Below are 26,530 nucleotides of genomic sequence, written 5' to 3'. Positions count from 1 at the left end.
TAATTCTGGAACAGTTTAGTATTTTTGCTGTATTAATACTATTTTCGGTTTTTTTTTTTTTTTTTTTTTTTTTTTTACCTGTAGCTATGACTGTCACATAATGCTTGGTAAATTGATGCAGAAAGTGATGCTGCTAATGAATGAAGTGTGTGCACCTAAAACCAAAACAGCCACAATTACATTTTGTACTAACATTTCTACACAATAATAATATCTTAAAAATCAGAAAATACCCAGGAAACTAGCAATATCATACGACTAGATTCTCCTATCTAAGACTGCTAACTGTACTTTAAACCTTTTAAAATAAGACTCACCCAACTTTATATGCATGCCCACAACAAAGCTAATTTAGCTTGCTAACAACTAGCTTAAAAAGTAATGCAAAAAAAAGCAGAACCAAAATAAGTATAGACTTTTCAGAGCCTTTATTTAACTTGCCTTATGAAATTCCCCTTGATGAAAATAAAGACTTGATCTTACCAGTAAGAATGAATTAAATGTTAGAAAATATATCAATCACTCATGAAAGGGCTGATTTTCCAGAAGCAAATAATGTACTTAGTACTTATGAATAGTGTAGTCTTAAATTTTTAATTTAGAAAGTTTAAAAATTATCAATATAATATAAAAACCATATCCAATAATGCCATATTGAATCAACATCTTCAGACTCAAAATCATCTTAAAATCTGAAAGAACTTCAGAAAAGTTTCAGCCTTATCCAAATTTCTTTGAAAGCCTTATCCAAATTTCTAGGAACTGGAAATGTTACTTAGAATTTATATGCATTTAATGCATTTCTCTATGTCCATATTAACCTAAGAAATAATTTAAGTAATCTCTGCTAAAATACTGAAATGGATTAATTTATGCTATGGATTAGAAGTCTCTAATAGGTTGATGTGACCAGTAAAATCTTGGGTCCTTCAGAAGAATGCACAACCAGAGATCAAACATGCCTTTCCAACAAAAGAAATAAAAAATAAAAATGTTGTGGACCTGAAATGACATCTGCCACTGGAACGGGCAAAAGCACAGCACAAACACACAGAGGCTAGCAGAGCGGAAGTCTGATAACTCTCCAGATCCTGCCAATCTCCCTAGGGTTTCTCAGAATCTATCCATTTCTAAGTTTTTCAAAATAGAGGGTAGGTTAATTCTGGGGTAATAATTCTGCCAAAACTCTGATTGCCCCAAATTACTGCACAACAAACACAATCATCAGGAAAATATTTACAATAATTCTTTCTCTGAGACTACTTCTGATTAACCATGGTTCTCTCAAAGATACCCCTTTGAACTTGTATTTTCACAATACGTTGGCATGAAGGCAAATAAGTCACACATTTCTAACTTAATGGTTCATCTAAGGGGGATGGAGGATCTAAAGGAATATTAAGTGGCAAGAATATTATCTAGAGAATTAATTTTATTACCAAAAGAGTATTTACCTGTCTTAAAGGAAGACAACTTTTACAGAAATAAGAAGAATACTTAATTTTCAATTACATTCACTGGACAAACAGTCTTGAACTGATCAGGAGCGAGTAGGTAGCACAGAACAGCACTTTAAAATATTTCCTCTAAGTTCAAGTTGGAAGACAGGTATAACATATTTACCTTCTCGGTGTATGCAATAGCAAATGATCATAAAATTTACATTACCTTCACATCTTCAATACTGGGATGAGGTGGTGTTTTCATCTGAGCAATAGTATAAAGTATATCATGGATGTGATTTTTTAAGTACAATACAGGATTAGCTATGACTGTTTTTGTTGATGCAATACTTGCTGAAAGCAGAGGTAGGGTGGTAGGTAACGGTAGTGGAGACTGGAGCTGCTTCACTGTAGTTTCCTGTGGGTAACAGATTATATTTTTTCAAAGTAGTTAAAATGAAGGAGAAAAAAACAATTTATAGCTACCTGATAAAAATACTGGTGATTAGTATTTGAATAGAAGAAGTGTAATCCTGTAGTTATTCCCCAGTCTACAAGTTTATGAGCACCATTACATACCAGGTGCTATGGGAGATACAGAAGATAAAGATGAGTATGACACAGATGTGCTCTCAATCTTTTAAGCCTACTTCTAATTTCCAAAACTTTAGTCTAAAAAGACACACGTAGGTAATAATTCCTGTCTTCTATAAATAGAGTCAAACATATTTTAACTAGTAAAAGGAGCTTTATAGCTATAACTGGAAGAGCTACTGAAATTGTTAAAATAACCCAGATTGAAAACAAAAATGAAGTTCATACCTGCTGTGATTCTTGTAGCAAAAATTTGAGTTCCATCCTTACTGAGGCCAAACCACCACCTTGGGCCCCATGAAGGCTACAGTAACTAAGAAACACTCTCAGGAGATCTTGATTTTTCTGCAACCACAACTTTCGTCTCTCTGCATGTTCTCGCTTAGCCTGCAGTCTTCGTCTTTCTATTTGGTGGCGCTCATAAGGATCAATATCTGGTCTGTCTACCATTTCTTCGTGATCCAGGAGGTCACTTTCTACTTTAGAATATGTTCTACTGGCATATTCTTTAATAACTGTTTCATGATTACATATCTCATGCAAGGCAGCAATTTCCTTTTCAAGCCAGTTATAGAGTTGAAATCTGAGTTTTCCTCCGTCTACTTCATAACCTGTAGCCAGTGTTCTGAGTTCAGTCATAAGGATCTTTAAACAAGCTCTGAATTTTAGTTGCTCAGCAATCACATCAACTTCAGTATCTCCTTCTAGACAATCCTCTTCCTGAGGAGTCAATAACATATTAGGGTCTGGCACTTTCTGATCGTCTTGTCTATCTTTTCCCCTGGCATCTGTACTTTTCATTACTAAACCAACAGCATCTTCCTCCTCTTCTTCTAAGGCACTGTCATGATCTTCCCCCCAATCAAGATTAAGAGGCTCCTCATCAACTTTTACTACTGGTTGGCTCCAATCAAACTGTGATGAAGTTACACCTGACCAGTCAATGCCAGAGCCGCTATGGCCATCACTCAGAGTTTTTGATTCTGAAGGTACATCAACCGTTTTTTTAGAAATAAAGTCAGGTTGATCTTTTTTTGCAGGTAAAGCAGATACGTTGGTAACTTTGGGAATTTTAGAGAGTACCTCCAAGGCTAAAACAGGACATCCAACTTTAAAATGAGCATTTGCAGTGGTAAAAAATAATTTTCTTTCTATGAGGTTAATTTTATCAACAAAGTTTTTCTCAGTTTTGAGACCCAAGGTTGCCAAAGTTCCTTCGGGGGAGGCGAGGTTTCTTCGAATTAGCAAAGGATGAGTTCGAAGGTAGTTGTAGAAACTAAACACCACCGGGTTACATGATTTGATGATAACTACAGAAATCAAGCAGATACAATCACAAGGTACTGTATTAATTTGTATTTATATTAAAAAGAAAAAAATATATCAGCATTTCCTCAAAATAAAGGATACTTAAATATTAACCCAGGATAAGTTAAACTATGGTACATCCACATAATCAGTAAAACTACACAGCTGAAACAAAAAGATTTTCCCTATGTGTTGTATAGAGTGATGTCCAGGATATATTATATAAAAGAAGGTACAAAACCAAGATATTGTAAACTACCTCTTATCTGAGAAAGTGGAGAGGGGTACAAACACAAATGCATGCACACATTTATATTTTTTTAATGGAAGGAAAACACATAAAATTTTTAATTGGTTCCCTAAAAAGGGGGGGAAGATCAGGGTAGAAAGGTCAGGAAAGAAGCTACATTTCTCTGAAAGTACCTTGGTTTTATATATTTCCTTTTAAAACCATGTTAATATTTTATATAACTTTAAAAAAAATTCACACAAAAACAAAATTTAAGAAATGACTGTATGTATCAGGTTGGTGGTATTAACCACATTGAGAGGAACTATAAGGTAACTTTAAAACAAGGGATATATCATAAAAACAAAAACAACTGCAAAAAAAGAAAGAGCTTTAACTGTTCTCAGTAATGTTATTACAAAAAATATTCAATTATTCTGAAACTATAATATGCATATTAAGTAGCAGATAATTATGTTAATGCCATGAGAACCCAAGCTTTTCATTTTAAGACACAAATTTTAAATCCAAGGAGAAAGAACACTATAATCTATTTTTCAACTTGAAATTTCAGTGTGAACTTCTGAATTCTCTGGGGAAAACATTTCCTAGCTCCATTCATTGAAATACCCTAGAAATGATGACCAAACCAGTAGCAGTGAGAATGCCTGTGCCAGGCTGTGGTCTCTAAATATTATTCCATCCTAAAAGGAACCAGGATTCTTTGAAACAATGGCCATTTCCAGATCTAGGGCAGGAAATGTACAAAATGAGCCTGAAACGTCTTGCCGAACCAGAAAGCAAAGAAATTATCAAGGAATATCAAAAGGGTTAAAAAACTTGAAAAGGCTTGCACTGGTAATAGATGGGATAATCTAAGCATCAATAATAACAAACTGCAATGGATTAGAACACAAATCTATCTAAATCTGTGAATCCAAAGTAACCTTTAAAAATACAAAATCTAATTGGTCAACTCTGTAGAATGCTAGGCAACCAAACTATTATTCTGAAAACTGATAAGAATCAAACATTAATGTTCCCATCACTATACAAACTACTCAATTTCAGCATAACAAAGAGTTGCTGAGGGAGGCTGTACTCTAGAGAAACGATCCAGCCAATAAAGGAAGAGAAAAACGACAGAATTAGAGCATCATCATTTTACAGCCACTAATGAAAAAAAGCACCCAGGGCCCTGGCCGGTTGGCTCAGCAGCTTAGAGCATTGTCGCTATACCCAAGGCTGCGGGTTCAAACTCCAGTCAGGGCACATACAAGAAGCAACCAATGAATGCATAAGTAAGTGGAACAACAAATTAATCTCTCTCTCTCTCTGTCTTCCCTCCTCTACAAAAAACCAATAAGTAATTCTTTTTTTTAAATCTAGGTGGTGATCATTGGTGGCTATTAATACCACAAAAAGCAAAACAAGACAACATTACAAATTCCCTGATGGACACCACCTATGAAATATTTCTGCCAAAAAACCTGATAAAAGCCTCTAGAATCTTAACTGCCAATTTTTAGGAAATAGAGAGAACACAGGAAAAAGAACCATGTTAAATGACACAACAAGGACACAATCAGCAAAATCCAAAATACAAGAAACTACATGATTAACAACTGACTTCTTAAACAAACAAACTACAAGAAAGAGGGAAAGGGAGAAAGGAGGAAAAACTATGGATTAAAGTAAACATAACCAATGATAATATATAGGCCTCTTGATTCAAACATATCAACTGTATAACATTTTATAAGATAACCAGGGAAATTTGAACACTGTATTTGATGATTACTAATAGAATTTCTTTACAATGGTATATGTTATTTTTAAGAGCCCTTAATTTTTTGAGATGAATGTTGAAATATTTACAGATGAAATGATAAGTTGGAATCTGCTTTAAAATAAATCTATGTTGAGAACGGGAAGGGGTGTGAAGGATGGAGTATATATGACACAATGTTGGTTATAAGTTGATAAGTATTGAAACTGGGTGATGAAGTCACAGATTTTCATTATATTATCCACTCTTTTATATATATTTGAAATTTCCCACAGTAAGTTTTAAAAAATTAACCTGGAAAACATTAAGAAATAAGTTGAGCCTTTCTTCTATAAAAATTACCTGGATAACTCAGATATTTATTTTTCTTCTAAAGGTGTTCTTTTTATTTTCTTTCATTTAAATATTATTGAAATATTATATTCTTCTTTGTAAAGAAGAAAGTAAAAACTGGGCCCTAATCTCTTCCACGTAAACTCTTAGCATTTAATAATAAGTGATAAAAATATAAGGTTAGAAAATTACAACTACACAAAGTACAAAATAAAAAGTAAAAGCTTAAATCTCTCTACTCCTATTCTCAAAAGGTAACCAGTGACCAGGATTTAGTTTCTAGTGATTTGTTCCAGGAAATAATAATAAAAGGAGAGGGAGATCACACACTGTGTCAGTGCACATTTGTATGTTTATGTGTGATACATATATATAAAATGCAACAAGAACCAAACTATTCTGCCTCTTGCTTTTTTCACTTAATAATACAGCACATATTAACACACCGATTTACCTTATTTAAAAAATATATATATATATTTTAATATGTTTTTATTGACATCAGAGAGAGGAAGGGAGAGGGAAAGAAAGATAGAAATATCAATGATGAGAGAGAATTATTGATCGGCTGCCTCCTGCACGCCCCCTATGGGGGATCAAGACCCAAATCGGGCGTGTACCCTGACTGGGAATTGAACCATGACCTCCTGGTTCACGGGTCAATGTTCAACCACTGAACCATATCTGACAGGCTACCTCATTTTTAAAAAATTTTTATTTATCGATTTTAAAGAAAGAGAGGAAGAGAGGGACAGACAGAAACATTGATTTGTTGTTCCACTTATTGATGCATTCTTTGGTTGGTTCTTGTATGTGCCCTGACCAGGGGTCAAACCTGCAATCTTAGCATATCAGAATGATACTCTAACCAATAACTACCTGTCCAAGGCCAATTTATCTCAATTTTAATGGCACTGTTTCTATAGAACAAATATACTATAATTTATTTAACTCTTCTATTGACAAACACTTAGAAGGTTCTATTTTTTTAAATTACTGCAAACAGTCAGATAAATACCCTCCAGTAGCTTTAAAAACTCTAAATTATTCAGGATAAATAAGAATAAAGAAAGTTTAGCACATAAGAATAAAATTTTTCCAGGCCCAAGCACTAAACCAATATGTGTAACAGCCAAAGTCTCTTCTATTAAAAAAACAAAAACAAACAAAAAAAAACACACACAAAAACTGGCTGTGTAATTAAGTGGAAAGAGCTGTATAATGCTTTAGTTCAACAGATATGAAATTAGAATAGCAATGGTAACCCTATTTTATAAACCTTGATCTATTTGTGAGAGTGAAAATGTGTGTGAAGTCTTCTTAGCACTATTCATACTGTGAGAACAAAATGACAGATTCAGCCCCGCCAGCATGGCTCAGTGGTTGAATTTCAGCCTATAAGCCAGGAGGTCACAGTTCCATTCCCGGTCAGGGCACATGCCGGGGCTTCGGCCTCCAACCCCAGTAGGAGGCATGCAGGAGGCAGCCTATTAATGACTCTCTCTCATCATTGATGTTTCAATTCTCTCTCCATCTCCATTCCTCTTTCTGAAATCAATTTTTTTAAAAAATGACAGATTCAATTACAAACAGTAAGTGACTAATCATTTAGCCACACAAGAAATTTTGATAATTTCTCAAAGTTGAAAAGTAAATCTGGTAATAATTGTTTTTTCATTTTGATCTAAGTGAACATTAGCTCAGAAACTGTCTACTTTGAAAAGAGAATCTTACAAAATATCCTACCTTGGTAATGATCATCCTCCTTTGGTGTTTGTTCCAATAATGTGTCCAATGCTCGGGTATAATCTTTCATTACCCAATAGGCAAGACTACGCAGAAAAGGATCAGGATGTAATCTTTTGCAATCAAATCCTGAGCCATCCTTTTGGCAACCCAAAACCTTCTGATTTAGGATGGATATATAAGTGGATGAAGTCTCAAATTCAGATTCATATAAACGGGCAATAACCATGGCCAACTGAATATCTTCCATTTTTTCAAGACACACCTGTAAGTTTTAATATTAAGAAATATTTATTTAATGATAATTATTTAGAGATATAAAATATCCCAACAATATCCTGAAATTATCTACCATTTATATTTCCAGAGGTTGAAGGGTAATTAAATGATTGTCTGACAGGAGATCAGTAATTTCTGTAGTTATTCTCTGTCCTTACAAACATTATGACAAAAAATTACAATCTCCTCTACACCCTCAAAAGGTTTTCAATCTCTTGCAAGTACTGCATAGCATATTTTCATATTTATACCTCTATGGCATCTTTCAATGAACCAGCTAACAAGAAAAAAGCAGCAGATTGTTCAAAGCGTTGTTTTCCAAGTAAAGAGAAAGCATTTTTCAAAGCAGCTTTACGCCACCTATCTTCATTAAAGTTGTGGCTAAAAAAGGTTGTCATTTTTTCCTCATGCTGTGACCTGGGAACCAGAGCACAAACATCAGGGGTTAAACCAATTTTAAATATTTGAATCCTTTACAGAATATGTGAAAATGAAAATTAAAAGCCTCAAATACCCATCTAAAATAAGAACAATAACTTCAGGAATAAGTATTTATTATCAAGATTATCTTTCCTTCTTTCTAATAAGGAAAGCTCGAATTACCCTGTGTATACATAAGTAGGAAGCAAGAGCACTTTTCCTTTCCAAAGCACTTTTATCAACTTTTTTTTTTTAACAACATCCAACTCTTTAGGTAAGCTGAAATAATATTATGCCCATTTTTGCAGATAAAGGAACCAAAGCACAAAGTAAGCTGATTTGATCAAGCTCATATACCTAAACACTTTCAAAAGTATTAGGTTTCTGATTCACAGCACAATCTTCATTCAATTAAATTATGTTAAGTGCTGAGGCAACTTACCTAAACAGACCCCACACTACTGCTTTCTTCTTCATTGCAAGGTAGAATAATGCTGCATCCAAGGCATCATTGTTCCTTTGAAAAGAAGCTTTGGCAACCTAAATGGTCAATAAAATATTATATTAAATTAACCATTTAATTAAAAAATTACAACCAATTAAACAACAATTAATGCTTCCCTGCTATTTCCATGGCTGACAGAAACTATGGAGGTGGGAAAACTTGGCTCTCTTCTACAATCTCCAGTATCATATACTACATGCTCCTAGAGACAACCAATTTGCATGCCAGTAATAATAAAAATAATAAAAATAAGCTCCTTTTATTTATCTTATTGAAGCACCACAATCCATGAGGTACTATTATTCCTATTTTATTATTTTTTAAAATATTTTTATTGATTTCAGAGAGAGGAAGGGGGAGGGAGAGAAATAGAAACATCAATGATGAGAGAGTCGTCATTGATCGGCTGCCTCCTACACACCCCCTACTGGGGATCGAGCCCGAAACCTGGGCATGTGCCCTGACCAGGAATCGAACCTTGATCTCCTGGATCATAGGCTGATGCTCAACAGCTGAGCCACACCAGCTGGGCTATTATCCCCATTTTAGATATGAGGCGACTGAGACACAGAGAGGTTAAGTGAACTGCCTAAGCCACACAGTAAGGGGTAGAAAAGGTATCAGAACCCTGGTAGTAATAAAACTAACATAAGAAACGATAAGGAAGGCAGAATGAATATTCAATAGATGTGACTTTTTCTTAAAAATTAAACATATTACATTTCTTAATGTTTTATAAAAATCAAAATGGTAACTTCTATGGTATATATGATTTCACAATTTAAAGTTTTCAACTAATACTGATACCAACATCTGTGAATAAATATGAATTATACACACACATTTATAAAATTACAGACAAAAATAAAAGTTAGTTTTTTTAAAAAGCATACTTTTCTAGTATTTTTCAATCAAATTTTCACATTTCTGAAGGATTGATACATTCTCTCTGGCATGTAATTAAAATACAGAAGGTTGAAGCTCCATTATTTTGAAGGGCCTTACAAATTTTAGTTCTTAGAAATTTCATGAGAAAAAGTCTTAATGAGCATATAATTCTCCTTGTATTATAACTCATAACCTCCTTTGAGCCATATAACCAAAGTTGCTGATTATACAAAGAACCAGTCAACTCAGTGTTAAGTTTATTGACTTTAGAGAGATGGAAGGGAAGAAGCAGGGAGAGAGAAAGGGAGGGAGAGGGGGAGGGGCAAAGGGAGGGGGGAGGGAAGGGGAAGAAGGGAGAGGGAGAGAGAGAGAAACATCAATTGGACACCTCGTGCACTGTTCTAACCAACTGAGCCACAATGGCCAGGGCAACTCAGTGTAAGTTTAAAAATTAAGTCAGTAACATTACTATATATCATCATATTGTTTTGAACACAATATCAAATAGACCATATCTCATTTCTCAAAGATACTGAGATAACCTGTGCAAATCACTAAATTGAAAGGCATAATAATAAAAAACAATGGATGTTTTCTTAGCTTACACTGACTGATGGTGGAGCAGGAAGCTACTGAGGCATGGGAGAGAGGGGAAAGATACCTAAAACTACACTACAAAAATGCTTTACTCTCAATAATCTTTTCTCTTCCCTTTTTTTTGTATTTTCTCAGCCTTAAATCACTTAACTTAGTATTCCAATGTTTAATAATTTTTAGAGGAATTTTTATTCATCTTCAGCTAGGGATTTATAATTCACATCTCAAAGCAAAAAATTTACATAACCTTTTTGATTTAATTTTAAGCAATAAATTACTTGTGAAAATAAATTATATGTATATATCAGAAATATTTAATTATAATAGCACAGCACATCATTGACAAGAAATTAAAGAGATCTTGGTAGGCAGTATCTGAAACATTTCAGACAAAATATGTCCTCTTTTTTCCACTGCTCTGGAACATTAAAAATTTCATGCAGCTACTGTGTTATTTATATACTATAACAATTTTCCTATACACCAAAAACTAGATTTCTTGGTTGGTGTGAGAAAAATTCCTTCTGCCATTTGTGCCTATTTTGAGCAGAAATGAGGGTATCTTACTGGCTGCCCTACATATAGCAGGAAAAATGACACGTTTATATTCACACTTCAAACTGTGATCTGAAAACCATGAAGAGCAGAATCACAGGACACTAATTAAGAGGAAGAGGCCACAGCCCTGCCAAACTACCAAATGAAATGGGAGCAGGATTAGGAGATGTGCATTTCAAATAAGCTTGCCAGGTGATTCGTCTGATACTAAAATTTGAGAACTACTAGTGTAGAGAAATAAGTTCCTCTAGGGACAAATACATTCATACTTCACAAATGTAGTATAATTAATTGTACTTCAGGAATTTCAATGGACTCCTAAAAGTAAACAATGAATGAGAATTCCGCTTTCCTAATCCTCACAGAGTAGAAAAGGTACAAACTAAATCTAACACTTATAACTGATAGGAGTTTGGGCTGGTTACTTAGCTTCTGAGTCTTAGTTCCATCGGGTGAAATATGGAGATGGGGCTGATGAGAAGATGAAGTAATTTATGAAAAGCAACTAGCACCAAACCTGGCATACAGTAGATGCTCGATAAGTTAGTTTCTGCAACACTGAAAAAACTTTCAGCTTCCACTAACAAAGTTAACAATTTTTTCCTCAAGAGAATTTACCAGAAAACTGATTCCAAAAACCTGTCTTAAAAATGTATAGCATGTTTCATTGCTGCCATAGATATGTCCTGCAAGTGCACACAAATCAAAACTTTTTATTGAATGTTATTTTAAGTGTGCACAGGAAGTCTGCTGTTTAACCTAGCCATGCAGAGAATCCTTTACATAAAAAGAATGACTTTTCTATGTAATGTATATAAGTGACAAGAACTTAAATTTACTTTCTAAATTTAAATTTTTATAGTTTCTTAAAATAGAACACACCTCAATAGATAGCAGAAAATATTGCTATTCCATAAATATTATAAACTCAGTATATATGGCATAAGACAACTGATATACTTACTGCATGACATTTTATAAAAGTCAAGTTTTGAAATCTCCAAAAAATTTTAAGAAATTTTCAAGATCTCAAGATATACAAATTTTCCACTACAGGTTTTTCTGGAAGATGGTATCTTTTATCCTTCAAGAAAACACTTTTTTTTAATTTCAAAGTCCACTGAAGTATAAATTTACCTTTTCAATGCATCTTCGAAGAGTGTTAATATTCCTGACCCACCAACCTATTCCCATAGCTCTTAACTCCGACCACTGAGGATCTCCTCTCTGAATTGCAGGAATCATATTAATCAGTTCTTCCTCAGCCTCAGAATGAAACGCCCAGGCAAAATGGCAAGTAGACACACCTAAATTAGAAATATAAGTAATAACCTTCAGAACTATCTCAAAAAAGAACAAAAACAATTTTTCACATTGTCATACATTCATTCATTCTGGAAAGAATTTTCAACCAGACTAAAAGGAAGAAAGAAAAGTCTTACATCACTCAGGACTTTTATACTATAAGCTTCTAAATAAAAGATCAGGGACAGGATAACAAAATCAAAATCTCTACCTTTTTCCCAAACATACTTGCTTATGTTCCCCTGCAAAAATAGAGACACTAAAACTTACTCATTGGAAAGAAAGATATTTGAATATCAAGCCATCCAAATGTACACACACCATACTTATCAACAGTGAAAGCTTGGGTGAACTCAAAGCATCTTCATGCATGTGCTTGGGTTGGGTGTTTCACAGTTCCACTTGCTTGAGGACCATTTCCTTTAGTACTGAATACTGAAAACTGCCCTGCCCATTCCTCTGGCCAAAGAGCTAAGTATCACTTTAAAGGAAACTCTAAACTTTATGTGAGCTCCAGGGAATAACAGTCAGGAGGCACATTCCTCTGCGTTTAGCACCTTGGTTGAAAGTAGTTTAAAGCTGCCTAATATTGATTGGATATGGCAAACTTTTTTGCCCTGGTAGAACACTGACAGGGATCTAAACAAAATGGGTTTAGTGATACCATCAGAGTTGGAAGTACAAATGAGTTTATCAATAGTTCAACTACTGATAAAACTTCATTACTCTACTTAGAGCAGGTAAAGAGGAAACGAGGAGAGTGGACCACACGGAGGGGTAATAGTGAGAATGCTGGGAAGAACCCTAAGAAGCCTAGGAAAGAAGCCAGATTAGTCAAAATAGCCATCTATGTGAGTCCATTTTGCAAACAGAAATGTCTGGGGTCAATGACAGTCACATTACAACACAGGCCTCTCAATGCTACAAGGCCATCAATAATACTACATATAATTTTTTTCATTAACAACTATGTACTATACTAATCTTACATGTAGTTTGAAGCTTTTCTAATAATTACTGCTTCAAAATAATTACTTTAGAAAGTATAAAAGGAAAAAACTATTATGACCATTCTGAATAATAATCTTGTCTTTTAAATTTTCCATTGCTAACATTTATGCACAACTGTTTTGAAATCATATCACAGAATCAATTCAGCAAGCCTTGTCTACCACTATAAATTTAGGGGGGGAAATGGACAAAATTTAATAACATCAATTGTAGTTTTTCAGAACCTAAAAGGCAGATTATTTCTTACTATTTAAATCTTTGTCTGATTTAAGAGATAATTACAACATCACATAACTGACACTTTGCTTTAGAAAGTGCTATATTATATAGCAATACAAATGCATACTTTTGCTGATATAAAATTTCTAATATAAAAGAATAATACACAATGTATTATATTCTATACCCTTAAATGAAATTCGATTAATTAAATTTTTGAAAACGCACACAGGCATGCTGAGGGAATTAAATTCAGAGAGCAAGATTAAGAGCAGTGAATGTATTTAGAAACCTATTAGAGGTGAAAAGAGTATTAAAAAAAAAAGGACACAGGCACCAACGGGCACTCTTTTTTTTTTTAATTGGTTGTCTCTTATATGTGTCCTGACTAGGAGGTCAAACCTGAAATCTTGGCATACTGGGACAATGCTCTAACCAACTGAGCTATCCGACCAGAGCACAGGCACTCGTTTTTATCTGCTTACCAATGGCAGGCTATTCTATGAAGTTCATCTCTGTTTTTCTTTGCCTTTCTATCTAAATACTGGCCACTTATCTTTTTCCCTGAAAACTGTTCCCAGAACCATCACCTACAATGCCAGTCCCTTCTCATCTCCAGTTTTAATTATATTAAAGGAAAAAATGGAATTTGACAAAGCTTTAGGAATTTAAGGTGTTTTAAATCTTCCTAGGCAATGTACACAATTGTCATTAAGTGATTCAGTACCATCTGACTACCATTTTAAACTAAAATTTAAAAGAACATCAAGACACCATTTTTAAACCTATTCAAAAGGCATAGATTGTTTACAATGATAATAAAGTATTGGCAATGGGTTAAGTTTTGGCATCATCAAACACTGCTCATAGAAAGGTAAATTAGCACAATCTTTCAGACTATGGCAATACTTATCAAGAATTGAGAATTTTCAAGCCCTGTGATCCAGTAATTCCTAACTAGAAAACTAACATGAGTAAATAATCAGATATATACATAAATACTTATATGCAAGGTTATAAGGTCATACATTACAGTGACAATTCAAATAGAGAAAAAACAGCAAAATTTGTTTTAAAGATAAATAACTGAATAGATGAAACATCGTTTAGACCATGACAGAATATTTGACTACTGTATAGAATCATATTTTCAAAGAACATTTATTGAGGATAAAGGGTGCTAGGAATAGAACAATACTGTAAAGCCCAGTAATCTAAGTCCTACAATACCAACACATATATGATGGGGCTATGTCCAGAATGCTGGTTTCAAAAGGAATGTAATCTAATGAAAACTGCATTGGACTGGGATTCTAATTCCAATTCCATTAATGAACAGCCTTATATTTTGGGCAGGTCACTTTAAGCTCTAGTTTCAATTTTTTAATCTATAAGAGAATTTATATAAATCCTTATGTCTCAAAGCAGCGGATGTGGTAGTAGGCTGGAAGTATGCTGGATTACTATACAGCAGATATTCCTGAAACATCAGCTTTACTTGTGAGTAAATTACTTAGAATATAATGCTTATATTAAAATAAACATACACAATAACATATAGGGCAAAATTTATAGAATTTTTAAAGAAAAGGCAACAGATGTCAAAGAAATTCAGGACTACATTGGGTTATACTCCCAGGCATATCAGGTTTACTGCTAAGCTACTACAACTTTATTGAGAAACTGAAATAGATGAGCAAAAGTCACAGAATAGAGCTGAAAGATACAGAGAAAAATGGTAAGTGGGCACTATGTGACAGGAAGGTCTTAAGCATAGTGATAGGTTTGTATATGATTTACCTAATGCTTATACACAAATATGAATATACCAACCACTTCTATACTGAATAAAAGTTGTGCAAAGGTTCCAACAAGTAGTTAAATACCTTGATGAAGTAGCTGTACTCGGTATAAAGGAGGCAATGATGTCAAAAGGCACGTATGCAAGCGCATAGCTAATAGGTATCTCAAACCACACTCATCTAATGTGTCTCTTCCTGTAATATAAATGGAAAACACGTTAAAGAAAAAAGAAATGCAACAGGTCACAAACCAATCAAAACTTTAAAAATAAACAATAAATTTAGTAATGATAATTTACACAAAATATATAAGATAATTTTGAGTATATTCCTTCATGAATACTTTAATGTCTTTATAAAAAATATTTTTCCAGCCCTGGCCTGTGTGGCTCAGTTGGTTGGGCATCATCCTGTGCACTGAAAGGCTGCCAGTTCAATTTCCAGTCAGGGCACATGCCTGGGTTGCAGGCTCAATCTCCAGTAGTGGGTGTGTAGGAGGCAGTCAATCGATGTTTCGCTCTCACATTGATGTTTCCCTCTCCCTCTCCCTTCCTCTCTCTCTAAAAATCAATAAAAACATTAAAAAATATATATTTTAAAAAATAAATTTTAAAAAAATCTATAAATACTAAAACTCATATTAAAACTGACTAAGGAAATATAATTACCTATTAGTACAGGTAACAGTGTTTATAGCTACTCCTAATAATTGAGAAAGAGATCTTGAAAGCCAATAAAAATATATATTAGCTATAATAAGTTAGGTACAATTTTTAAAAATATACCTTACATGAATTCAGATGAAATTTAAAGACAGGAATTATATAACCAAAGTGAAACCATTTATTATATAATTAACTAGGTAATATTTTGTAGGTTGGTTAGCTCAACTGAAATAGTGCTATCAAAGATTTGAAATCTGATTCCCCATGTCCTGGCCAGTGTGGTTCAATTGGTTGGGCATCATGCAGTACAACCGAAGGGATGCCAGTTTGATTGCTGGTCAGGGCATATCCCCGGGTTTTGGGCTCAATTCCGGATAGGGAGACATGCAGGAGGAAGCCAATAGGTGCTTCACTTTCACATCAATGTTTCTTTCTCTCCCTCTCTCTCTCTTTCTGTCTCTCTCTAAACAGTTTTAAAAATCTTAAAGAAAAAAGAAATTTGATTCCCCAGTATTACAGTATTCCCAGTGTTACAAAGTTAAAGTTGAACCATAACCTTGAGTCCAGAAAATTACTTTTAGTTAAATGTTGAACAAAGGTATAAAAGTGTAGTAAGTTTAATCAAAACAATAACCACTATTGGATAAATGCAATGCAAAAGTATTAATAGCACCTAGTCCAGTGACTGCCACTTGAGAAGTACTCAGATTGTTAAATCAAACAACATTTTCTAAAAGAAAATGTTTTGACTTGTCAAAGTTCAAGTTCCAGCTCTACTTCCCATTAGCTATATTCATTCATCCATTCATTTGTTTATTCAGCAAATTAAGCATCTACTACATGCAAAGTGTGGTTAGGTACTGGGGATTTGGCAGTGGATAAGGCAAAGTGACTACTCTCAAGGGGCTTACATTTTAGGAGACAGAGACTAACAATAAACAAATCTGTCTAGTAGAAATTAATGCTATGGAGAGAAATAAAGCAGGATTGAAAGAACAGGAATACTGGAGTTAGTTCTATTTTATACAGTGCGACCAGAGAAGAAAACCAATAAGGTGACATTTCAACAGAAGTCTAAAAAGGTAAAGAAATGAAAACATGCATCAACATGGAAGAGCATTCTACGCACAGGAAATAATGTGTGCAAAGACCCTGAGAGAGCAATGTGCTTAGTATGTCTGTGGGACAGCAAGGCCAATGTAGCAGAGTGGAATAAGCACAGATCACACAGGGCCTTGTAGACCACTGTAAGGGTTTGACTTTTATTCTAAAGTGAGGTAGGGAGTCACTGGTATGTGCTGAGCAGAGGAGAAATTTAGTGTGATTTTATTTTAGAATAATCACTGGTTCCTATGTGAAGAACAGACTGAGGAAACAAGAATGAAGCAGTTTAGGAAACTTTGTCAAAAATTAGGCAGGAGCTGACAGTGATTTGGACCAGAGTGGTAACAGGAGAGATGTTGAGAAATGACTGGATTCTAGATATAGTAGAACTGACAGCATTTGCCAGTAGACTGGATGTGGGGGTTTAGAGACAGCAGAGTCAAGAATGCCTCTAAGTTGACTCACCTGAACATATGGAAGAAGTCCATTTGCAACTTATTTAATCTCTGAGCTTCAGTTTCCCACCTATGAAATGGAGACATTCATTCCTGCCTTCTCTACCTTATGAAAGTCCACTGTGACCAGGATGAGCCATTTTATATTGCCTAGCTAATGATGTAGTTTTGTATCAGGAAGTTTAAACTATTTTTCATGGATTGTGGTATGCCTACTTTCTTATGTCTCAGAGTAAAAACTCTAATATATAGTAAGTGTATGCCAAAGGCTTAAGGCTATTCTGGGAAGAATGTTGCTCTACTGCACACAAACTCATAATAATTAGGATTTTCTAAATTAACATGGTTAGAAAATAGGTCATAGGCAGATCTACAGAAGGGAAAACTATGGGATAATTATAAGGGTATAAACCTCTACGTAGGTATATAATCCAGGTGGCTTTGAGGAAACAGGCTTTTTTCCTCAAATTTAGAAATCCTGTGAAATAGTTAAGAGTACAGGCTTGAAGGCAACAATTTATCCATCTATAAACCCCAATTCTGTCACTTACTACCTGTGTGATCTTAGATAAGTCACTTAATCTTCCTAAGGATCAGTGTCTTCATTTATAAAATTAAATATAATAATAGCTACCAACTAGAAAATTGTTATGATAAATAAATATGATAAAGTACATAGAATGCCTAGCACACAGTAACTGTTCACTCCTTCATAACATTTACTGAATGAATGATCAATCATTTTCAGCTTCCTTTGTTAATAATTTACAATCAGAACCATTAAATTCAACTATTTGCATAAAAGAGAAAGGAATCTAGTTTCAAGAGGCAGCCAAAGTCTTCTGGTTACAGAATTAATTAAGCAAGACACATATTATATTGAAATATGTGAAAACCTCCTTATCAAAAGACTGTGGAGAAAATTAGGTTCTTTTAAAAATTACTATTTTATTTTTGTTAATCCTCACCTGAGGATATTTTTTCCACTAATTTTTAGAGAGTATGGAAAAGAGGGAGGGAAGGGAAGAGAATGGAGAATGGAGAGAGAAAAACATAGATGTGAGAGAGACAAATTGATTGGTTGCCTCCCTCACACACCCAACTGGGGCTGGGGATCAAACCTGCAACTCAGGTACATGCCCTTGACCAGGAATTAAACCTGTGACCCTGCAGTGCAATGGCCAATGCTCTAACCACTGAGAAATACCAGCTAGGATGTAAAAATTACTTGTACCTAGGAATGGTAAGATGAATAAGTTGAGCCCATGAAGTGCCTATAAGCCTCATGGTTTAATAATAAAATCAACAAATGGGCCATTATTATGACTAAAAGTAGGTAAATAAACCAACCATAGAAATCAATCTGAAAAAGCAAAAGACTGTATCCTAAATCATACAAAGGTTTCAGTGAATCCATGAAGTCATATGCATAAGTCACAGCCTACCCCAATTGTCTTTTCTTTCACAACTGATCATGTTACATAACAGTAATTGTCTATTAAAGAGGTCTTTTCCCTGTAAGGTTTAAAAAAGACTGCAACTTAATATCTGAGTCACTACTTAGATAATACACATAGTTCTATTAATAACTTTATACCTTTTTAGTGAGAATATTTACCTGAATAACTCTTATCTCTGTTTTCATCAAGCTCAGTACTGGTGGTAGCCACTGTATCAGCCAAAGCAACAAGGAACATCTGCTCCAAACGGGTAAGGCCTGGCAGACTTGAGTGCATAAGATGACTTGAAAGTACCCTAGCATGTTCTTGGCCAAAGTAAGCTGGTCCATATTGGGAAAGATTTATTACTTTTGATTTGTTTTCTCTCTTTTCTGGCTCTAAGTCAATATCATCCATTGTTATATCCTGTACTTGAAATAGCTCTGAATACTGATCCTCTGGTTGACTTTTGGTATGATCTTCATAGCTCTGTGGTATTTTTGTACTTTCTTCTGAAATTCTGTAGGTTGTATCTTGATCCGCAGCAAGCAATGCATACAATGGTAGTGGAGGAATGGAATCTATCTCAGTATAATCTCGAGTACCATCTTTTCCTATGGTGACTGTATCCTTTGCTGTACTGCCACTTACACTTATGGTTCGAGAAAAATGTCGCCTAGTTCCTTCTCCAGCATCAGCATCTCTAACTATTGCTACTTCACCTGCAATACATTTTACTAAATGAGAGAGAATAGCTTTAGCCCTGCGAACTTTCCCTAAATCCATCAATTCTAACAGCTGAGTTGGATGATATTGTGGGAGAGTAGGAGAAAGTACATGTGCAGCCTCAAATAGGCCACCATCTTGAACTACAGTTGGTGAACAAAAAACATCATCAGCAACAGCTGTTCCTTCAACAATACTTTTTCTTGACAACATATTAGATTTAAAGGCAGAATGATCTTGTATTGCAGTCTCTTCTGCATCAGGACTACCAGCTTCAGTGCCTCCAAATTTAACAGCATGCTTCCACTGTGCATATACATGCATTTCACAGTCCATCCCTACCACCAATATTCCATCTCTTACCCAAGAGAGGGACACAGGCAGTGAGGGTGTACCATCAACAGAAGACACTAAGTCTATAGATCTAAGAAGAACCCATCTTGACCTAACTCCTTGCTTGATACTACCACCTAGTGGTAAAGTAATGACAGCTACTCCATCCTTACTATTGGTTTGTTCAGTCACAATTCCTGAAAGACGCCCATACATGAAGATATTAGCACCGACCCCCACAGTGAGAATGTGGGAGCCATCTTCTTTTGATACCCAATCCAAATGTACTAAATGCTTGATATTTGGAATAAGATATCTATCCTTGCTCAAAAGGGCATCTGATTTGCTGTACACAAACAGATTACTGTCAACACTGATTCTTGAATCAATTACACTCCCAACCTTGACCAAGTCATCAAGATGAATTGTTTGTTCTAAAACCCATTCTGACCCACCCGTAGATTCACATTCAAATATGCAAACATGCATGGAAAATTCTTTGGAAACAAAACCATTGTGTTGGATAGGTTGTTTGTAAGCCACTGCAAGGCGACCTGTGTATGAACAGCTAACAGCAACTGGCCTTCCCACAATGCTCACTGTGCTGCTATTATCTTCTCCTTCATCATTCATTAGGGGCCATCTCCTCCAGTGATAGGTTTCCTTCTCATCACTTTTACATTGTACGTTGGTTTCCATACTACATTTCCAGAAGCGTACTTTATTGTCAGAACAAGCTGTAACCACTAAATAAGGTGCAAGGCACACTGGATAAATTGAAGAAGAACTCAAATGGCCTTAAAAAAGAAAAAGCATACAGTCATAATAATAGAACCACCAAATAACATGCTAATAATCAAATTCTGGTATGTGATCAGTCCAAAGTCACTATAAGCCTCTTCAGAACAACTCTACATTCCCCCCAACTAGTGTCCAACACTAAATGTCCATTGGCCAAGGTATTTATAGAAGTATTGAACAGGCCATTGGTAAAATCAAAATATGCAACAATAATCACTTAATTTGTTTTTAGGCAATTAAATGAGGCAAATATTTCATTAAAATTTCAAGTCAAGCTTTAATAAATAAATCTGTATCTGCTGTAATTTTTATATGCCTTTGCCCAAGGATGCCTCACTGGACTTTCATTCTCTTTTATCGCTTTCATCATAGATTCTTAAGTCATCTTTACAATTTGCAGTTCAAATGTCACCAACCTGCCCAGAAATAATCAGGACCCTAAATAAACCTGCCCCTACCATTGAAATGTTTTCAAACAGCTAGATCTCACTCTTTTTACCAGGTTTAATTCTTGCTCTCTTAACACTGAACCATACCCTCATATTTATTTCTGGCTGCCAAAGACTAGCACTGTCCATCTATTGTCTTAAGTTGAGATATAATAGCAATATAATAGTATAGATATAATAGTATAGGGGTAATAGAGATTAAGATTGGGGTCAGAAGACATGTATTCAAGTTCCAGTCCATGATACCTTCATAACAGCGGAAAAACCACTTAAACATCTGAGCTTGTTCCATCTAAATAACAGGAATCATGTTACTACTTCTTTTGGAGTGTTACTGTCAAATAACATATCTGAAAGTATTTTATAAAGCCCCCCAAAAATATAATTTATTATAATCAATGCCAACAAACTTATTTAAATACACCCCAAATTTACCAAACATTTTAAAGATTAAAAAACTGGCCTTGATTTGCACTGCCACAAAAGCCCAGAGTAAACTCAGTGTGATCTTTCCAACTCTGAATTCAACCCTACCTTAGGAATGAATAAGAGAACCCTCATCTCAAAATTATTTACCAGTCAGTGAATAGTCTTGAATCTCCAATTTCAGTTCCCCAAAAATACTATTCTAGGAACTCCTCCACTACAACTCCACAAGTGACACATTTTAAATTTGTCTTCCAACCCTGCCCTCCAAACTACCTTACCTACCTTGTTAAAGTCAGTATCATTCTAGGCTAGCCAAACTATAGTTTTGTATCCTATGTTTTTTCGTCAAAGTATCTACCAACTCTAGTTCAAGTACACTTAATAAAAGTGAGACATGATTGCATAATGTGGATGAAAAGCCTTAATTTTAAAAAATAAGCTTCAATAATCTGTAAACAGACGTATTTGTTCTTTACAATTTTGCTATCATAGTGTTCCTATTTATGGGAAATCATAGTGCATTGCAGGCAAGAAACATCGCATTAAAGCATTTATGCCATTTTCTGTCAAGCTGATTACATTTATCACAGAAAATCTTCTTATAAAGACATGTTTCTAAACAGATGTACCATTACTAGAAAACACATCTTTATTTCAATGTCAACATAGCACATTTCAGAAGAGTTCGTGCATTTTATCCATTGAAAATCGCTTTGAGCTACAACTGCCTGGTCTTAAAGTTACCTTACCTGCTGAAGGCGTTGCTCTTATTACTTCAACTCCTTCTGGGAGATCAAGAGGTTGGCTGTACACCAGTCTAGAACTCAGAATAAGTTTACTAGCAGTTTGAAGGTTGGCAATTGATGAAGAATGTGGCATGGGGCTCACACTGGGAGAGGCTTCTGGAGAAGAGTCTACATTCTTCTGTCCCGGGACTGAAAGTAGACTCTCTGATGAAACACCCTCTGAAGCTTTAGCTTTAAATAAATTACAAAAATATATTACTATCACCACTATACACACCAAGTAGAATACATTTTGTTATCATTTAAGAAACACGTTTCTTAAAAGCATTTGGAAACAAGGTGACTTTTCAAACTTTGCTCAGCTACCTTGCTAATTTTTAAAAATTTTTTTCTTACTCTTTTACTCTTTCTAGCATCTCCATCACAGGGGCACTGTCAGGGAAGAATAACAATATAAACACTAGAAAAAACCTTAAGCAATCTAGTCCGATGTTCTCAACCTTTAAAACATAAAAAGCTTGAGGAACTTGTTAACATAAAGGTTCCTGAGCCTAACCACAGAAACAGTGATGCAGTTATTTTGGGGTCAATTCCAGAAATCAGCATTAATAAGCAGCCCAGGTGTTGTTGAAACAGATGAGTCATGAATGTAACTTAGAGAAACAACAAGGTACTGCCTCGATTAATAGATAAAGAAATGTAAACTCAGAGAACTTAATGATTTTCCTAAGGTTATATAATTGGCTGTGGCAAAGAAGATACTAAAATACCACCCTCTTAAATATTAAGTGCTGAAACAAAATAACAATTTCAAGAATACAAAAAATAAAAGTTCCAGTCAAATTTAATATAGTGCTGGCTGGACGGCTTTGTAAGGCACACTGACACCAATCTTCTTCCAGAGTTTCACTCTTTCACATTAGAGTGAAGTGTACATCTCTAAGCAGATTCAGTTACCTGTGCTCTGCTACATGTCAGAGCTATTTTGTATTATATTTATTTGTTTGTGTGTCTGTATCTCTCCTATTAGATTATGAATTCATCAAGGGCAAGGATGGTGTCTTATTGCTTTTATACCTAAAGAAGCACCAGAATGCCAAGAGATAACAATCAATCCCCTTTTGCTGTTGGTGGAAGTCCCATATGTCACTCTATTTTATAATGGCAGACCACTCGAGAAGAAATATGAAAACATTTTCATAAAATGGAATAAGACTGCAAACTTGAATAAGTACTACTCCTGGCTCCATCACTAACTAGATATGTTTCCTTAGACAATGTGCTTCACCATCTCTGGCTACTTTCTCATCTGCAAAAAAAAGGTTAAACTACATTTCTCTTCCTGTAAAACAGGCAGTTTATATATATAGAGAGAGAGAGAGAGAATCATGCTAAGAAAGAAAATAAATAAGATTTGCAGGAAAAAGCAAAAGCTTTAGAGCCAGAGACCTGATTTTGAAACTTGTTTTTGTGACAAGCTAGATGCAGGACTTGGTCAAGTTACTTAATATTATTCCATTAGTAAAGTGGGGAAAGTATCTATCTCATATATAATGCACCTGTCTCAGTGCCTGACACCTAGAAGTTACTCAACATGTTACTTCTCCATCTAAATTTAAGCCTATAATTTCAAACTCTGCCAGGATTTTCAACACACTGATAAAAATCAAGTAGTAGCTGTGAATGGCAATATACACTCTGCTAAATCTGCTGCAAATGTTAGAACCAAAAAATAGGTGCTTTCTGTCAGAGTTGAAAAGAGCCTATTATTTGTTTGACTCTACTGTAATCTTACTGTTTGTGATCATATACTATTGTCACAAACAGGTAAGCAAGCAACTCTATGCGAGCCCTGGCTTTAGGAAAACAGCAGTGGGACACTTCACTTGTAAGAGATAAGGACAGAAGGTATCACATGATTCCTGTCCCACCACAGGGATCTTTACTACCTTTGTTAATCTCTTCAGAGCCATTCCTGGCTCTGTGCCCAATTCTAGAAAATACTATATTCTCTGGTGAGTTAAGAATTCTCTTCCTGATGAGCTGGTTTTATAACCTTCTACTCTTGCATTTCTGTGAAACAACATGTAATACCAACTATTAACTCCAAAGGCTTTGAAATAATTTTTGGATTCCTGCTCGCTCAAGAAGATTAGACTCTACTAGCCACAGGTAAAAAGGTTCTATCAAATCATCTGGCTTTTCTAATGCCAGTTCTTGCCCAGTTAGAATTGTTACTTACATAATTACGTGATAATTTGGATAACGAAGAAGAAAAAAATATATATACATATAATGTATATAATTAGTTGACTGTAATAAATGTTTAATGTGTATAAAATCAGTTAAATTATATAATTATAAGAAAGAATTAAATATTTTAATAACTCAAATATTTTTAGTTAAGTAGTTTAAAGGGGATTCAATTTGATATGGCTATCTATGCAGTTCTTCATTTTAAGAATTATCTCTCAGAGAGTAAAAGTTTGTTTTAAAAAGAAAATCTATGATCAATTTCTTTGCTTTAACTATTGATTTTCTACTTTGTTAAGAAATTAATGTAAATGTACATAGCAAAAGCATGGCTGAAGTAATGTTTTATCAACAGTGCATTTCCTAATGTGCTACCAAAACAGTTCTACTTATGAGCTTCAGTTCAGATGCTCCACCATATTTTTCTAAATAGCAAATCTGCTTCTCTTAGTGATACTAAAGCTAATGTACACATCAGAAGGCATTATGTATTAATCAACAGAAATGTACATTAATTCTATAGAAAACTGGCTTATAGAGACATAGTCATAATAAACATTAAGTACTGATGGAAAAAATAAGTCAATCAAGCTTTTGTTTCTTTTTATGTCTAATGTGTCCATGTTTTTAGATTAACTTGTTTCACTAATGATTTATGACACTGTAATGAAAAGTCTGGCATACACATACTTTGATTCACCAATTCAATTTACAGCTCATCAGATGTTCATCTTAAAGAATTAAGTAATCTAAAGCATACTGAATAAAATAAAATTTCACATCATCTCTACAAAAAAATTATAATTACTTACCTAAACATGGCTGTACAGATTTGAGATGAAGGTGCCACATATGGAGAATAGAGTAATTATTGCTGTCCTTTTCAATTACTACAAGAAAGAACTTTTCTGAAAATGGTGGCGGGCGATATCCTATTGTTCAAAGGAAAAGGATATTTAAGTTAATATGTTTCTATAGGGTTAAAAGAAGATCCTTTTTAAAAATACCTCTTAATCTGCATAGAAGTTGGGAGGGAGAGGGAAGAACAGACATTTAGAAGCAGTTTTATGTAATTTTTGTGCCAAAAGTTAGGTAGCTATCAAAGACTAATGGGGCTACGTCAAAAGTATACAAAAAGTTAACATGAAGGGACACCTACTGGTCAAAGATGGGACAATACAAGCATCAGAGAATAAAAATGAATACAATTTATTAAAACACATTGACTATATATAAAAAATGAATTCATAAAAATACCAAAAGAGAAAGAGAGGGTACACAAGGAAAAAAGGAAGAGAAGAAGAAGAAATGGAAAGAGAAATAAAGACAGGAAAGAGACAGGGACACACAGAGAGCGAGAGAGGGAGGGAGAGTACAAGAGCCAAGCCAGTCTCATTGGACGCCTCTCAAACTATCTGGGGCACTAACTCCTTATTTGAAAATTGACAATTAAAAATAAAAAATAAAAATTATCTTGTTTTTCCTATATGAAAAGAGCATTAAAAAAGTCATGTGGGGAGGGTCAGTGGTAGTGGTGCAGAAGAGACTTTTTAGAAATTTTATGTATTTTTTTATGAAAAGACTTTATTTACGGACATAACTTTCCCTTTTCTTCATATATGTAAATTATGCTCTTCATATATGGAAATGAGATCTACACAGGGCAAGAAAAACTTTCCTTAAACATGAAAATCCATGATAACTCAGTAGCAATGAGCAGTGCATGGGCCCAGATTGTGGTTTCTAAAGCCCATTCCCATTAAAAGAAACAGTTTGGAGTGATGACTCCATTCTTGTAAAGGATAGCTATGAAATAAGTCTGAAACATCTAGTTGTGCCTGAAAGAAAGTAAACTACCAAGACTAATGAGGTAGTGTCAAAAGGACTCAGAAGACCAACTTGAAAGGATCTTCACCAGCCTAATAATATAAAATGATGTGAGCAACAAATAAGTGACTGCAAACTGACTGAAACATGCTAAGAACATAAATATCCATGAATAATGAGTACTTTTCTGTGTATATATATATCATTCTTCAATAAAGAGGGTTGGGATTTTTAAAAATGGGTTCATATGATACCCAAAAGAAAAAGAAAGCCAAACA

The 26,530-nt window shown here is 34.5% G+C and overlaps 1 protein-coding gene across 6 annotated transcripts in view; it reads right to left on the bottom strand.

Annotated features, from left to right (window-relative positions):
- DMXL2 (Dmx like 2) overlaps positions 1-26,530 on the bottom strand; it is a 130,311-nt gene that overhangs the window by 25,346 nt on the left and 78,435 nt on the right. For all 6 annotated transcript variants that reach the window (XR_001604129.2, XM_016224780.2, XM_016224792.2 and 3 more), the window contains exons 16-26: positions 25,238-25,357; positions 22,176-22,403; positions 18,868-20,544; positions 15,110-15,220; positions 11,826-11,995; positions 8,583-8,680; positions 7,972-8,137; positions 7,442-7,706; positions 2,265-3,346; positions 1,669-1,860; positions 79-155 (exon numbers count right to left, since the gene is read on the bottom strand). Coding sequence is in view for 5 of the 6 variants with exons in the window: in XM_016224780.2 (XP_016080266.2) it covers positions 79-155; positions 1,669-1,860; positions 2,265-3,346; positions 7,442-7,706; positions 7,972-8,137; positions 8,583-8,680; positions 11,826-11,995; positions 15,110-15,220; positions 18,868-20,544; positions 22,176-22,403; positions 25,238-25,357 (4,186 nt within the window). In the remaining variant the exon portion in view is untranslated. The remainder of the gene's footprint in view (positions 1-78; positions 156-1,668; positions 1,861-2,264; positions 3,347-7,441; positions 7,707-7,971; positions 8,138-8,582; positions 8,681-11,825; positions 11,996-15,109; positions 15,221-18,867; positions 20,545-22,175; positions 22,404-25,237; positions 25,358-26,530) is intronic.

Source organism: Miniopterus natalensis, chromosome 1 (genome assembly GCF_054644295.1).
Source record: "Miniopterus natalensis isolate mMinNat1 chromosome 1, mMinNat1.hap1, whole genome shotgun sequence".
NCBI classification, from domain to species: Eukaryota; Metazoa; Chordata; class Mammalia; order Chiroptera; family Miniopteridae; genus Miniopterus; species Miniopterus natalensis.
This window is presented reverse-complemented; position numbering and strand designations above follow the sequence as displayed.